This window comes from Plectropomus leopardus, chromosome 11 (assembly GCF_008729295.1).
Source record: "Plectropomus leopardus isolate mb chromosome 11, YSFRI_Pleo_2.0, whole genome shotgun sequence".
NCBI lineage: Eukaryota > Metazoa > Chordata > Actinopteri > Perciformes > Serranidae > Plectropomus > Plectropomus leopardus.
Genome location: NC_056473.1, coordinates 26,847,503 through 26,863,652, shown reverse-complemented (window position 1 = coordinate 26,863,652; position 16,150 = coordinate 26,847,503). Strand labels below are relative to the sequence as shown.

At 42.2% G+C, this 16,150-nt stretch overlaps 1 protein-coding gene across 1 annotated transcript in view; it reads right to left on the bottom strand.

Annotated features, from left to right (window-relative positions):
- Positions 1-16,150, bottom strand: part of shank3a (SH3 and multiple ankyrin repeat domains 3a) — a 221,936-nt gene that overhangs the window by 75,791 nt on the left and 129,995 nt on the right. The window contains exons 9-13 of the mRNA XM_042496156.1: positions 14,224-14,301; positions 13,765-13,831; positions 12,680-12,909; positions 11,971-12,140; positions 859-1,040 (exon numbers count right to left, since the gene is read on the bottom strand). Of these exons, the coding sequence (XP_042352090.1) occupies positions 859-1,040; positions 11,971-12,140; positions 12,680-12,909; positions 13,765-13,831; positions 14,224-14,301 (727 nt within the window). The remainder of the gene's footprint in view (positions 1-858; positions 1,041-11,970; positions 12,141-12,679; positions 12,910-13,764; positions 13,832-14,223; positions 14,302-16,150) is intronic.

The following is a 16,150-nucleotide window of genomic DNA, read 5'->3' as shown; positions in this document are numbered from 1 at the left end:
CAGCATGAGTGTGGCTGCGCGCTCTCTCTCCGGCCTTTCTGAGGACATGAGGGAACTGTTTCCATTAAGCTAATGTGGGTTTGATCCATGGTGATGTATGTGAAGTGGCAGGATGTAGGGTGTGGGGTCAATGTGGAGCTGGGTGTCTGTGGACAGGTGATAAGAGGAGGGAGAAAAGCGGTTATACGTTTGGGGGGAAGCACTCTCAGAGAGGAAGAAGGACACAGTGTGTGTATGCATACCAACAACCAACGGCACACGGGACCTGTTTGAATTTGCATGCCCTCTCCTTGAAGTAATCTCAGATTCATACTGAGATTGTACACATATCTCAAGTGGATTCAAACAGGGCCAGGGACTACTTGCTACACTGTAGGTGTAGGGTTGATACAGGGTGAGAAGAATATTATGGAGTTTACCTTCTACGTCATTACAGTCATAGTCTTGAGTGAGGCATGAATGGAGACAAAAGCACACACACAAACACATGAAAGCGAAGCCACTGCCCCTCTGTGTAAAGCAGAAAACAGCACATTTACAAAGTGGATGAAATGATAATTCACAATGTCAAGCTCATACGACACTGTAATGACTTCCAGGTTGAGCGATTACATAACTGCTTTGCAGCCAAAACCATAGTGAAGTAATGGTGTGCTTTGCATCAGAGAAGTATGAGAGCATAGGAATGTCTGCTCTTGACAGTCAGGAGAGCCACATGTAGCCGTGAACTCTCCAGGATATCCGAAATGTAACTAGTCGCGATGAAATTCACAATATTAACAGCGGTAGTGCCAAGAACTAGTGGTTACAGTGTTAGAGACTAAAACACAAACACACAGATAATACCAGACAGCCTACCTTTGACTCTCTCTCCACGGTTAAGCTGGATCTCTCCTTCCCCCTGTGGCGTGTAGGGCTTGACCACGATGAAGGTACGTCCCGGGACAGCACTGTAGAGTTTCCGTTTGGGCCCGCGGGGGCCCGTCAGTGCTGGAGGCGTGTGATGAGGGGGGCTTGGGTCTCGTTGCACTGAGCCAGGGCTGTAAACAAACACATATGTTACTGTGGTGATTCCAGGGAGCTGATAACTGAAGCCTGTGGTCACCGACATGGTTGTCAGCGGGACGGCAACCTGGTGACACCCCCTGGTTGTTACGCTGGCCAGGGAGGGATTCATAAACAAGTCCAAGTGCCTGCCGATCAACAGTCAGTGTTCCATGGGAGAGTCATGAGAGGAGAGTACACTCCTCCCAACCACTCTCTCCCCCTCCTCCTCTTCTTATTCCCTCTCTTCCTTCTTTAATAGCACAGACCAGATCCTTTTTGCTCCCTTTTACCCTCTCCTTCTATCTCTCCCCTCTCCCCCGCATCCTAACCGAGGTAGAAGCAGAAATGTTTAACGATAAGAGGGACTACACTATATCCTTCTCTGTTTGGGTCTGTCAGATCCGTCTGAAAGCCCCCCTTAGGCAAACACATCCTGAGTTGGGGCTCCAGAAGAAGCCCCCTACAGAGAGGGACAGAGATCCCTGTGTGTCCCCTGGTCCAGCTGCTCCAGGCTGGGTTACAGATCCTGCCTCGTCCTTGGGTCCTGGTACTCCTGCTGTGGAGGAGAGGCTGGGTCTGCTCCCCGACTCCCGCTCCTTCTCCTGGGAGTCCCGCCGCGTCTGCCTCTCCTCTCCCCTCCACCCCTCACACACACACGCTCGCTCACACACACTCTCACACACTCTGGCAATGCCGCTGCTTCTGCTGCTGCTACTGCTGCTGCGCTCCGTGGCTCCCCTCCCCTTTGACGACTCGCTCACACTCATACACCACGAGCCCTCTATGTGCATTCTAGCCGTGCGCACAGGCACATACACAGACAGCCCCCTCCACTCCTGCTAACATTGCACCTCCACTAGCATGGCATACGCCAGCGCCAGCATGGTGCTAACACATCGCTGACACTCACATACACACACCAGTCCCAGAGCACGATTGATCTCCTCCTGCCTGTCTGCCTGCAAGCGTGCATGCGCCATGGCTCCCTGAGGCAGGCTGTGAGAGTATGTATGTGTGTGTGTGTGTGTGCGCGTGTGTCTATGTGTGTGTGTGCTTGTGTGCAGTGGGGCGGGGGGCAAAAAGCTCCAGCCCATTTGTTTTAATTGTTGCTCCTCCCTCTTTCCCTTTGCCTTGAATCCCCTCCGTCTTTCTCTCATTCTCTCGCTTCCATTTCACCCTCTTATCCCTCTCCTTCTCAACATTTCTTCGCATTGCATCTTCACGCTCTCTCTCTTTTTCTCTCTCTCTCTCTCTCTCTGGCGGTGAATTCTAATACAGCAACAGCAGAGCTCCGCCTAGTCTTCATTCATCACTACTTTGCCACCACCGTTTAAGTTGCATTCAGCATTATTTTGCTGCTTGTGTTGTCAAAGCTTTCTCTCAACATACACAGAAAAATTACGTTAAATATATATATATCTAAACTGCATATATGTATTCCAATCAGGCTCTTGTGTGTAATTTGCTTAAGACTGTGTGAGTGTGTGTTACATTATAAACTCAACTCGGACTTTGATGCTATTTTCTGCAGCATTTCCTTGAAAGCCTCAATATCTCTAAACCCCTTCATCTCTGTCTATCCACCTTTCAACCTCTTTCAGTCGCTTGCCATTCCTCCTCCGGCACGTTGTATCAGTCACTTTATAGCTGTCATTCTTTCATTCACATGATTCGAGCCTCATGTGCCCTTTCCCCTTCTTTCTCTATTCTTCTGTCTTCTTCTTTCCTCATTTCAAGCCTTGTTTGTCTCTTTCCTTGCCCAACTCTATTGCTTTGCTTGCTCTCCCCATCTCACACAGCCTCCCCTTCTCTGTCCCCCTCTCCATCGAAACAACGGCTCGCTGACGGCTTTCCAATTACCGCAGGGACTGAGGGGCCGGGATGGCTGCCGCATGTTAATGTCTGCGAACCGGCACTGAACATCAGCAGCACACAGCGGAGAGGAGGGAGGGCTGGAGAGGCAGGGAAATGAGGCTATGTCACAGTGACACACGGAGCCAAAAAAATTAGATCCCTTTATGGATACGATTTCAACGACTCAAATCTGCTTCCTCCACTCACACGCCTCCACCACACCGCACACCGACTGTGAGGTCATGCACACAGTTTGACCTCAGCTGTTCCCTGCAGTTGACTTGATGATGGTCGGGTTGACACATGATATTTTTGTGTCAGACAGAAGGGAGAGGGTGGAGACGGTACCTGCTCTCTTCTCATCTTTAATGACCTCTTTGTGTTTCACAGGATGGCGCTTAAATTGTGCTTCGACATTTGAGATAAAAATTCTGAACGACACTCGACTGACCACAAATCCTGAATTCAAAAACATCCATGGCTGTAAAATCTGACCAGCTTGTCTTTTTATCAATTTTGTTACATTTCTGTGATCTAAGTTTTGGTCTCTTTACATATAGAATGTAAGATTGTACAATTTCTCACTTAAATGTTATTAATGTAAAATGCTCTTTAACTCTATATAGTCTACATTAGTATCATGGTCCACCCATGAGTTGTCTTTGGTAATATTCCACTTCTACAACACTACATATCATCTCTGGTTTTAATACAGTCTAATAGCCCAAGGGTCTACCAGAAAGCTTTCAACAGTCACTTGGAAATTAGACCTGATGATAGCAAAGAGCAAACTCTCCTTTGTTGTTATAGAGACCGGAAAGCTATAAAAAGAAGAAGAAAAAAAACTTGTTTGCACTTAAGAAGAAAATGACAAATACTTAGTGTTCTTGCCTTTCCTTAGAGTTGTATGTCCTGATATTTTTGAAAATGTTTCATGCATATTTTCATTTGCATGTGTTTCTGTCAGATAGTGATATGAAATAGTATTCTGCCCAGATTTATATATCCATTTCCTGAAGCAACAAATTACCTTGGCATCGGTGTTATGATTTTAAACATGCCGCTCGCTCAACGAATTTTGCATGATGACACGATTCACTGTTTTCATATGCAAACTTGTGCTACATTCGACACAACAGCTTTTCATTTCTTGCATATTTTGTTGCATCTTTTTTCTCTTTCCTTCTCTGTCACTGTGCCTCATTATAAGTAGCTTCTACAAGACAGAGATGTAGGGATCCGTTGCGTGCGCACACACACACAAGTACACACTATATACACAAAGTTCGAATGCCATTTATCACAAAAGCTCCGTTGTTTCCTTGGACACCAAGCCTGCCTCTGTAACGATGGCAACTGTCAATAAAAGGAAAGAAAATATTGCCAACAAATGCACTGATAAGTCAATAATATGAACCTCGATCTCTACGTCAGTGAATTTGTTACAATTTACCTCAAAATACATGGATTATAGTCCCAATTGACTATTTTCTCTCTATATTCTCATCTCACACATGCAGATCATCTCACTGAAAAAAAATAGTGCACAAGAATCATCTTAACATCTACATGTTAAGATGTTCTTAACATCTTCATGTTAAGATGGACAACGTGTCTCGGATTCTACCTACTGTACCAAAAAATAAAGAAAAATATCCCATCCTGCCAGAGTCTGCAATGTAGTGATCTGTAGCGATGGTGCTGAATTTCCGCCCATGTAATCATTTGACCGAGCAGCACAGTTAATTGCAAGCACACCAATTGGCACACACAGCTGTTAATGATGACTTCAAGGTCCTGATTAAACAAAACTTATCAGAAAAATGAACACTTAAACATTCATCAGTGTGATGAGAACGACCAAAAATGACAAATCCAAACTTTGGGAAAAATGTATTTTATGTGTACTTTGTTCTTTTAGTTTGGGTTACAAGGTAGTTAACTGATTTGTGGATACGATCAGAGCTCAGATCAGACCAGATCATTGGACGAGAGGAGCAGATGCTGCAGAGGTGAGTGAAAGCAAACTTTTAGACCCAGCCCAACGAACAATAAGTTTCACTTTCAATGAGCCTGGTGTTCTATTGTTTTTGCCCAGAGTACACTCTGCACTCTAACAGTGAGGTGCAATGAATACAGTAAATATATTACAACAGGACTCTTAATTCACGGTTCAGCTCCAAAAAGAAAAAGAAAAATATGTCGCGGTAGATGATGTTATTGTTGTGGGCCTGCACAAATAAATGACTATGTTGGAAACCCTGGGGTGAGCTTTATACTATAGCCAGCCACCAGCAGCTGATTGAGATGTTTTGGTTTTACTTTTGGGAAGCTGTCATGTTGTCCATCTTTATGCAGACCGTGGTTCCATCATTTATATCTCTGAAACATCATTTTGTTTGGTTTTACCAGTAGTCATTTGGTTGTCGAAACAGGTGTTGGATTGGGAAGACAAGAAAACAAACTGTTTAGTGTTTGTGAAGATATTTCTTTAGCTGAGAAAAAATGTCAGTGAGATTTCCAAGTTAATTTTGTCCAAAATCAAGAGCAAGAGCATTGCACACCTTTCACCTCTTTATCTGTATGTTTGAGATTGGACCCATCTTGAGATTATTCCAGATAAGTGGCCCTTATCAGAAGTCTTAAGACAATAACCTGGGCGCGCCAGCTATCAGATGCTTGATTAGGATCAATGAGACTACTAAAGACAGGTTAACATTTGAAAGGCTCAATAATGAGTCTAGCTGCCTCAGTTTGGAAGTCAAAATCTATGAACTGCCTACATAACTCTGAAAATGGACCTGCAAATGTCACAAAATGCCATTTAAAAAGATGCTATCAAAATAAGAAGCTTCAGTGTAGCATTTTCTCACATGACTGCCTTGGCTTCTCAGGTAAATGGCTTTTTTTTCTCAAATAGCCCAGCTCTCTAAGGTGAGATGAGCACATTATAAACAAAGTCATCATCAGCATCACATTTTGCATCCTAATGATCATCAGCCTGTCCTTGCTTTGCTGCACTTGAATGAATATATGCTCTCTCATTCTTTCTTGCGCGATGTGGGAGTGTTTATGGCTACCGAGGTGGAAGCAGAATGTGGACTCATTGGGCTGAACATATTAAGGTCGTCTAACAGCAATTTTTTTGGTACATGGACAGCTTATGCTTTGCAGAGACTCCATCATTATGAAGAATTAGAAGAGAGGGTCAATTGGTGTGATCAACACATAACCCTAAACTCCAGCTCAATTTGAGAAAGAGGAGGATAAACAAACCACTTAGCCCATACTGATAACATTTGTATGTTAAGACCTACCTGTTCTCTCCGGCCTATGGTTAGCTAGTACTTTAATATCTCTTGTCTGTCTCTCGTTCCTTCCATCTCTCTCTCTCACACTATGTATGGGTGAGTTCACTATGCTGGTAGGTGCATGGGGATTGAACAATCTGTATTCCTTTTATTAGTATTACTTTTTTTTCTCTTCCTCTCTGTATATGTATGTAAATATGCATTCACGCCTTATCTTATTTGATTTTGTGCATATTTGTTGTGTGTGAAGCACATTGAGCTTACATTGTATGAAATGTGCTATATAAATAAAACTGAATTGACTTTATACTGTGGTAGTTGCATGGAGGGTCAACACATGCTGCCACCTCGGGCGTCTCGTTCCATGGCTTGAGGCTGCCTACGTTAGTCTTGTCTGATGCTGATGGGCCACTGACCAAGTGTTGGTATTTGACAAGTCGGGAGCAAGACAGTGCTTATATTTATGTTTAGCGACAAGGTTAATGTCTGTAGAAAGCTGAAATGGTGTTTGGAGAGGCTCTGCCTCCAAGAAGATTTAATTGCTTTATAGACTTGAAGACGGCTACTGACAAAGGACCTCAGGGTGTCTTGTGGGCGTGTGGAGGGAATAGGGAAGGGAATGGGGAATCTTGCTCTGAGCCATCCAGTGCCTGAATAACAATGAGAGTCCTAAACATTTGACTGTAGGGATGCACGATACTGGATTATTTGCCAATATATAACAACTCATTTGTCCGACAACCACTTTTTATCGCCTAACTTAAGTGATGATCAAGTCTTTTCTGTACTGGAATTAACATCAAAATATGCATACTCTAATCGTGAGGGCCAACCAGCCAATGGAGGCATAACATATCATGCTTTTCAATGTATGCAATATTCATTTATTAAGCAAAATAAGAAAAATATTTCAACTTCAATATTATTGTGCATCCCTAGTTCACTTCAAATCAAACTAAAGAGTATCTTCGGGTCTCATTCACAAGCAAGAGTGAAACAGAGTCTGAGATTGACAGGTGTATCAATACAGCACATGCAGTGATGTAGGTGCTGACTGTCATCGTGAAGAGAGAGCTGAGCCCAAAGATGAGGCTCTCAGGTGATCTATGCTTCAACTGTCGCCTATGGTCATGAGCTCTGGGAACTAACAGAGAGAAGATGATCATGGATACAAGGAGGCTAAGTTAGTTTCCTTCACAGGGTTTCCCACCCTAAGGGACAAGGTGAAGGCTTAGATATGCAGAGTGCGCTCAAAGTAAAACCTCATGGGCATATCAAACCGGAGGAGACCCCAGGGCACACATAAAACACACCGGATGGATTACACATCCAATCTGGACAGGAAACACCTAAGAAGCCCCCAGGAAAAGCTCCAGGTTGTGGAGCATCAAGGCTACCATGTTATCCAACTGTTAAGATGACTGGGACCAGAATGAGTGACAGAAGATACTTAAGACTACTGGCATGTTGTGATTCTGAGCCTGCACTTACTGCCAGTCACATGTGGAGGAACATCTGCTATTTGCAAACCAGATCCACACTCTTTGATGCATTTTGACCCTGTCTAATGCTTAGTAGCAGAGGCACATACTGTACACACATATTGTAAATTTCTGTCACTGCATGACAAGACCATATTGTATATATATTGCGTATAGCCAGGTCAGTGCAGACGCCATCAGTGTTTTAAACAGAGATTGAAGAAAAAAAACAAATAAAGTAGCCTATAAACATCACACTCTGACACAAATTATGATGAGCACAGACCAATATGGCTGTGTCCTCATTTGATGTGAATTCTCCACAGGTAAAGCAGAAAAAGCTGAACTCTTCATCTCCTCCTCCTCTTCCTCCTTATCCCTGTCCTCCTTTCTTCTCTGTGCAGCTCAGCCCTTTGGCTGTGTTAACGCGCCATGGATAATCTACACACCAACAGCCACTGGTGTGACTAATGCAAAGAAAGAGAGGGATATGGGGTCAAAAAGAGGTGAGGAGAACAGCAACAAACAAAGAATTAAAAGGTAAAGGGGACAGAACGCCACCATGTAAGGGTTCCCATTATAAATCACGAGGGGTCACGATACAGCACATCAGGAGGTAATGACACCGTTTCTTGCTCACTGACACAAGCAGCTAAAACAAACAACCTTACATATTGCAAATTACAATATTAGTACCAATAACAGGACCTTTAAAGCAATACTGATACCAACAGAGTACTTCATTTGATACCAACAATGAGCATGGCGTGTATAGTAGGGGTGTGTCATATCATATTGTCCATGATAATATTGGTATATTTTTTTATATGATAAGAAAAAATCATATTGTAATAAAGGAAATATTCAAACTTGTTGACAAAGTGATGGCAGGCCATTATATCGTCCAAGTCGATGTCTGTCTGTGACTTTTCCAGGTTTTCCATAACTGTGGGAACCTTGGTAATAGATGATACCCTCTGCTCAGTAAAATAGTAGTTGTGTGTCTGGCAGCTTCAGAGCTTTCCTTCCAAACCAAGAATGATAAGTAGGTCCAAAGGTGCACAGCTCAAAATCTCAATTTCTGGCACTGTCAACACTCTGTCCTCTTGATGATTAATTATCTTTTTGTATTGACAGCACATCATGGTAAGTAACCAATTAACCTCTTATGACACAGGCAAATTTGTTTTAAATAAAATCCGGCCACGGTATCAAACGATCACTCAGTGTCAAGTCTTATTAAATTGTCAACTGCATCAGCTGGAGAGAATATTACAACCAAATTTCAGTGCTTTAATCTGTCTTGGGCAGCTTTGTTTGATTTTCCTTTGTGAACTAGTCTTAATAAGCAACTCTGACCTAACTGTATCCTCTCTCTTGTCTCCATCTAAACTTTCTGCTGAAACCCGGCCAAGCTATTGAACCCTGGCAGCAATGCACACGTGCACCAAGGAGGAAGTGATGGTGAGTACCACAGAAACTTGCTGGAGTCTGCCGTTGGGCGGGCTGTTGACCGGCCAAGCTAATTTCACACTCCCCTGGTACCCATGATGCCTCTAGAGTTACCATGGGCATAAACAGAAGGTCAGAGAGAGAAACACAGAGAGAGGGAGGGAGAAATATTAGAGGGAAAATATTCAAGGACAGCATCAGTCTCACTTGGGTGCAGGTTCTGGCCATGGAGACCAGCTGCTCGTTTTGGGCTTTTTATACATTCACCTCACTTTAATACCTGGTGTAAGGGTATTGCACACTGAAGAACAAGGTCTTTACTCTTTGTGTACAGGAGGCCATTTAGGCCAGGACACAGCGGACATACTAAACTTATTATCCTCCTTTTTCTTTTCACTTCTATCTTTTTTCCCTTTGCGCTCTGGCTAATCAACCTTGTACTAAATGAGAACAATGACAGAGCCATGGATTTGTTTCTCTGAGGGGGTTTCCATTTCAGGTTTTTGCAAAAATTAAGCATTTTCAAAATGTCGATAAAACACTATTGCGGGATAACTGGGTTTCCACTGAGTGATGTTATGTGACTTTTCTCAAGATGTTATGTACTTCTCTCACAATAACATTCCAGGAAGCATAGCGATGGATGTTTAAAACATTAGCAGATTTACTTCTGTTACAGCCACCACACTAGCCATCATCACTTCCAATCGAAGGCTATATAGGCGTGTTATGCGAGTGATAATGGAAAAGCAAGCCCCTTATATGTGGGAGCGGCTAACGTATGAGAAATTTCTAGGAGGTGATAGGCCACATTTTCTCAAAGGAAAAGTATATTCAAAACTTCTAGATAATCCGTTCAACTTTTGAAGAGTAAAGCGATACAGTAACACCTCTTGTAGCGTCTGCTGCATCATGCCCAAGGGAGCCAGTTCCTACCGACAAGCGCATAGCCATAGCATCATGTGACCCATAAAAACAAAAACTGTTTCCGTCAGTTTTGCGAAATATGGCTTTTGAATCATCTGAAATACCACCTTGTGAGTGTGTGAAAACTTTGTTGCAATAAATGGAAGTTTTTTCTAAATTGATGTGCTTCCATTTGGCATATTTTATATCCACGATTTTCAATTTGTGCATCTGAGGGTTAATGGAAACGCTCGTTCTGTCAGTGAATGTTAATGCCATTGCAGTGCCAGATATATCCGGGGTTAGTTTGCAGTGAGGGCACAAGATATGATAGACAGAGAGGAGGATGGTTAAACACTCCAGTGTGAATTTATTAATGAACTAAATTCACTTAATGTAATTCGATTGAAGCGTGTGAGAACAATGCCTATACGATTTAGTCCTTCTGAGCTCTAGATTCTGCACAGTGTGATGCGTGCATGTTGCATGATTTAATAAAGGACATTGACTGCTGTCTGGCTGCAAACCATACAGTAGATTAATGGTAGTGTGTACGTGTTTGCGTGTGTGTATGAATGACAGAATGAGAGGTAGAGTGAAAGAGAGAGAGTCTTTGATGGATGGAGTAAAGTGACAGGAGAGTATTAGAGGGAGTGGGAAGTGCGGCTGGAGCTGTGTCTGTAATGCAATTCCCCTGTCAGACATCAGACTGCTTCACACAAACACACGTACACTGTGTGTGGCATCCAGGAATCACATTAGGTGTTTGCAGGTGATCTTGCTCTGACATATGATCATAATAAAAAGCTTAACAAACCAAGTGTCAGTAAATCACTTAAATCTATCGCTCCGCGATGTGATCAGAGCCCTGGTTTACTGTGCAGTTTGTCTAATGGTTCAGCGTACAAGGAAGGAGATTTGTTCCAGCACCCCAGGGGCACAACTACACCTGTGGATTTATGTATCAATCGAGTGACAGGCTGTTTTGAACCGACTGGTCCGTCCTGACATTACTCATAGCTCTAATTTCAGAATGTATCCTCCGTCTCTCAATCTCTCTCTTCCACAAACTGACATACACACACATTCACAGCTTGGCAGCTTTCAATTGGTCCCCATGGTGATCATTATTAGTTGCTTTCCATCTGTCTGTCTCTGAACTGTGCAGGCACCCATGCACATGGCCATGTGCAAATGGCTATACATACAAAAACACACAGAGATTTGAAGCATGTTATTTGCCCTCTGTCTTCACAGCAGGACAAATGATGTATCTCAGCCTTGCTTGTTACGTAAACGGGGCTGTTGTCTGTGCCAGACACACACCATGCAGTCGACCATTGCACTGACAGGAAGCATAGGCCACACAGCAGATACACCAAATGCAATTATAATACAACTCATACTGATCACTTTTTCAATCAGCCACTGAAAATCTACACATTTTCATATTAAATTCCCAGTTTATACTTTCTACGGATGACTTTTCAGGTCAGGTTGCAAGTACAGCTTTGACAGGAAACTGAGTCTCATATGTCCCTGGATTGGTGCATGAATAAATAAACAACATTTTGCACTGATTGATGTTGTGTCATGTTTATCACCAGTAGCAGACGGTAGCAGATGAAATAAGATGCAGAATGTTGCCTGATGACTAACAAGTCATTCCGACACATCACATGGGGCTCTTTGCCTTTTGAAATTTAGTTTAAATATCAAAGTAGGCGCTTAATCACAAGGCCAATCACAGATGATCTATTTAAAGTGACTATCTGCCAAGAATCGTAAGTATGATATATGATTTAGGAGCAGAGAGAACAAGATGTGTCTGTTTACAAAGCCCTCTGAAAACTCATTTGGTTGAGTAATTGCTAGAAATAACATGAGTTAAAGCTGAGGTCAAACAAAACCTTACAGACCTGAGTCTTCCACGATGGCCGTGTCCATGAGGATAGCCATGGCTGTGGGACCTTCTGGGAACTGGCTTGTCGTCTTCATGCATGTGATGTAGCGAAGGCGATCTGGAATGGGAGGATCTGGAGCTGCCTGTACTCTGGAGACTGCTGTCAGGGATCTCTCCATGACGACTCTAAAACAAAGCAGAAGAGGAGATGAGTATCATGTACACATGTAGAACATTGCAAACGTTGTGTAACAAAACTGACTAAAGAGACTATATTTACTACTACTACTATATTTATGTCAAACTGTCTAATTTTTGCCCTTCATTTGCTTCATCCACTTAAAATATGCACACACAAATGCACATATTAAAGGGATAGTTCACCCAAAAATGAAAATTTAGTCATTATCTTGTATCCTCGTGCCCATTGAGAGTCGGGTGAAGTTTTAAAATCCACAAAACACTGCTAGAGGTTCACGGGAAAAAGGCATTGCGCTCACAGTTGAAGCAAATGGTGACCAGGATTCAAACATTTTTGCTTAATCTGTTTGGGACATACATGCAACACCCATGAGCCTCCAGCAGTGTTTTGTGGACTATAAAACTTCACCCGCCTTGCCATTTGAATGAGGGTGAGTAGATAATGACTGAAATTTCAGTTTGCCGTGAACTATGCCTTTAAACTTCAAACACACACGCACAGCCCATCACTAGCTCCATTTTACCTCTCCGAGGCTGCTATGCTGCTGCCCGAGAGCTGGCAGACTGCGCAGGGAGGGGACAGGGGAGTGACCCTGACGGCCACGAATTTCTCTGGGGACCTGAACGTGGATGTGATCGTGGTCGCCGTTCAGGTTGTTGTCACTCGCAGAGCGGAGCAAGGACCGTGGCGAGGGCAGAGTGCCAGGCGTCACACGTCGACGGTTTGTGTAGGAGGGGGTCTCCCTGAAAGGCACTGAGAGAAGAAAAAGACACATGCAGCCAAAAGCAGCTCTTAACAGACTCACCATATCACATACAGCTACTGAAGCAGGCACAATGAACAAAATGTTTTTATGTGGAAATAACTGCATACAGCACAAGGTCACTCTAATTTCTTTAAAGCTTGTTACTAGCTTGCACTAATCTGACAGTAGGCTGTGACTACATTTAATTCGTATAACATATTTACAAAGCCATAAACTATATGCAAATTCTTACACAAGGATCAAGTGATACAATGAATCTGGTACTGCAGCAAAGCCTTGAAGATGAGAGAATTTAAACACAGCAGTGCCTTACGAATCGCATTAATCACATTCAGAAAATTTAAATAAATATACAGTATATATATACATATATAAAATAGTGTATAATAATATATAACTGTGTCTAAAGTGAAATAATGGAGTGAAAATTATTACTTAAATAAATGAACCACTAATTCCAAATATCACATGTGATTGCTATTTTAACAGGTTAATTATTAAAAGAGATAAAATACGTAAATAAAACATTTAAGAATATAAAATTGGGGAGTTACGTCCTTTCCACACTAGATGGCAGAGTGTTCCTGCAGCTACATGCCACAGAGAAACTACTCAACTCAGCAGGGATCCAATAAAACCTTCTCCACATCCCTTACATTTCCATTTCCTTTCCTTCATTTCCCTGCACCTCTGTATATAACCTGTAATCACTTTTCTTGAGCTCCTGCACTATTCACGCCCAGTCATTCTTCAGTCTGATGTCTCCCTGACAACACATTCATGTTTAAACCGATGAAACGCTGAGGCAGCCTGGTGATATACTACCACTGCTTTCAACTTACCAACATCTGATGCTTTGTGGACCTTTATGATTTCAGCCAGATCAAAATTTCCTGCTATGATAGCCACCTGGAGGAGGGGGAAAAGATAGGAGTACATGAAAGGGAGAAGGTCAAGAATATAAGTGATGGAGAGTGGACAACAGCAAAAACAACTCACAAAAATGCAGCCGTTTTTATTCTTTCACTCACTCTCCTAATAAATGTTTCATGCATTTAGTCCTTTGTTGTGGCAGATGTATAAAATCTGTATATGTGACATGTTCTGGGAACTGTGTGGACCAGCCTGCCATGTGTACAAACAAATTAATTTCATCTGCACCAGAGATCTGTATCAGCCATCAACATATTATTTGTAGCTGTGTAAAACAAGTCATTCACACATTTCAGCTCTGACAAGTCAAAACTGTAAAGTATGATAATACACAGTGACATGCAGTGGCTGTTAGATAGCACACATACCTGAAAGGCGGTCTGGCTGTTGTAGTTCTTTATCTCTTTATTTGCCCCCCGGAACAGCAGAACTCGAGCACAGCTATCCTGAATGACAACAAAGACATGTTGGATCATGTTTTGGTGCCACAATCGCCGCTGGAAACATAGTGTTTGCTGGCTAAAAGCAACAGGTTTTGTTGTTTGTTATTCTCAAACAGCGACCTACCGCTGGCTCACCTTGGTGCCACGCCATCCACCACCCTTCCACCTCCCGCTGACAAAGTCAGCTCATACATGTAATCTGAACTACCTATGCTACTTCAGAAACATTTATAAGATAGATATAAAATATACAAATGTAACATTTCTGTGGTTTGCTGAAAAGAACAGAGCAAACATTTTATTCTGGTGAATGGGCTTGATTATACCATATGCAACAATAAGTAAAAAGTTCAATAAAGAAACCTTTATATAATTTAGACATAATTTGGTTTTAAAAAGCCAAATATTATGTGGAATAGAATTATGAAAGGGTTTTGCGGAGCCACAGTTTTTGCCAGAAGCCAGCATCACAAGCGGCCTTTGATCACCTCCAAAAGCAACACGTCTGCAAGTGTGAGCACCATTTTAGAAAGAATCCAACAAAGACAGCTCTATTGGCAGCAGAAAATGAACACACACTCATACTATGAACATGGTCATATCCACAACCTACTTCAGATTGGGTAAGGTATTGTAGGTAAGGGGTAAATAAATTAATATTCCATAATCAGACATTGACAGGCTTTCCTAATTGAAAAATGGACACTTTGCTATTTGTCACAGCAGTGTTGTACACGCAGGGGCTGCATAGCTAAATTCAGAGCGAAGAAAATAGTTAAATATTTATTTTTACATAACTCTCTTTTCCTTCCCATGATACTATCAAAGTGAGTGCCAACACTGTTCTCTCTCTTTTGTCTTACACACACGCACTCACACACACAAACACACACACACACACACACACACGTATACACGTATACTCCTTAAGCAACGTTCAGCCAACAAGACTTTGAAAAGTTGCTGTGCTGCACCACAAGGAATTTTTTTTGTCCCAGACTGTTGTTATATTGATATAAGGGTGCAGAAAAAACACAACTAATTATAAGACCATTAGAGAGAATTAAAAAAGACTGAAGTAAATAATTGCATTATTGACAGAAAATCATGTTAAAGGTCACTGCGGGCTGGTTGCCGCAGTTTTTAGATGCGCATGTGATGCATTCTTCCCCCGGCATATATCAAACAAAAGAGCAGGTGTAAAAATATCACAAAATGGATGTAACTAAGCCACAAGAAAAGGTTATTGTTGAAAAGGGAAACAAGAATTAATCCACAGGAATATCAATAACATCAGACACACTGTGAAGTGAATGCATTACACAATTATCTAGAGAGCAACAAAGTTCACTAAAAATAAACTAAAAACAGATTCTCAGAAATAATTAGAGAAAAATAATATATGTCTCTCTGATTGTAAAAGCAATCATACTGCAGGGGGGTTGTGGTTTGCGTTGTGATCAACTTGAATTTGAACTTGACATTCAAATAATTGTAATAGCACTACAGGCTGCAACTGACTCTTAATGTACTTACTGCTTTTAATTTAGGACTCTACTGATATATTAGATATATAAACACAGTTTCACTTCCACCTGCTGCACTAAGAATGGCTGGATGTTCGCTCTGCCCCTCTTTCTCTACCTTCATCTGTCTTTACCTCCTGCTCTCTCTCCATTGGTTGGGATGGTTTGTGTATATCTTGCATGTGTTTGACATGTTTTAATATCTCACTTGCATTCTACATGAGGCTTTGTTTGATCACGTCTACCACGTGTGGTCCGCGGCCTCTCTCTCTCCCCACTCCAACTTGGGTTTCCTGTGCGCTTTCATTTGGTACGGTTCTTTCCTT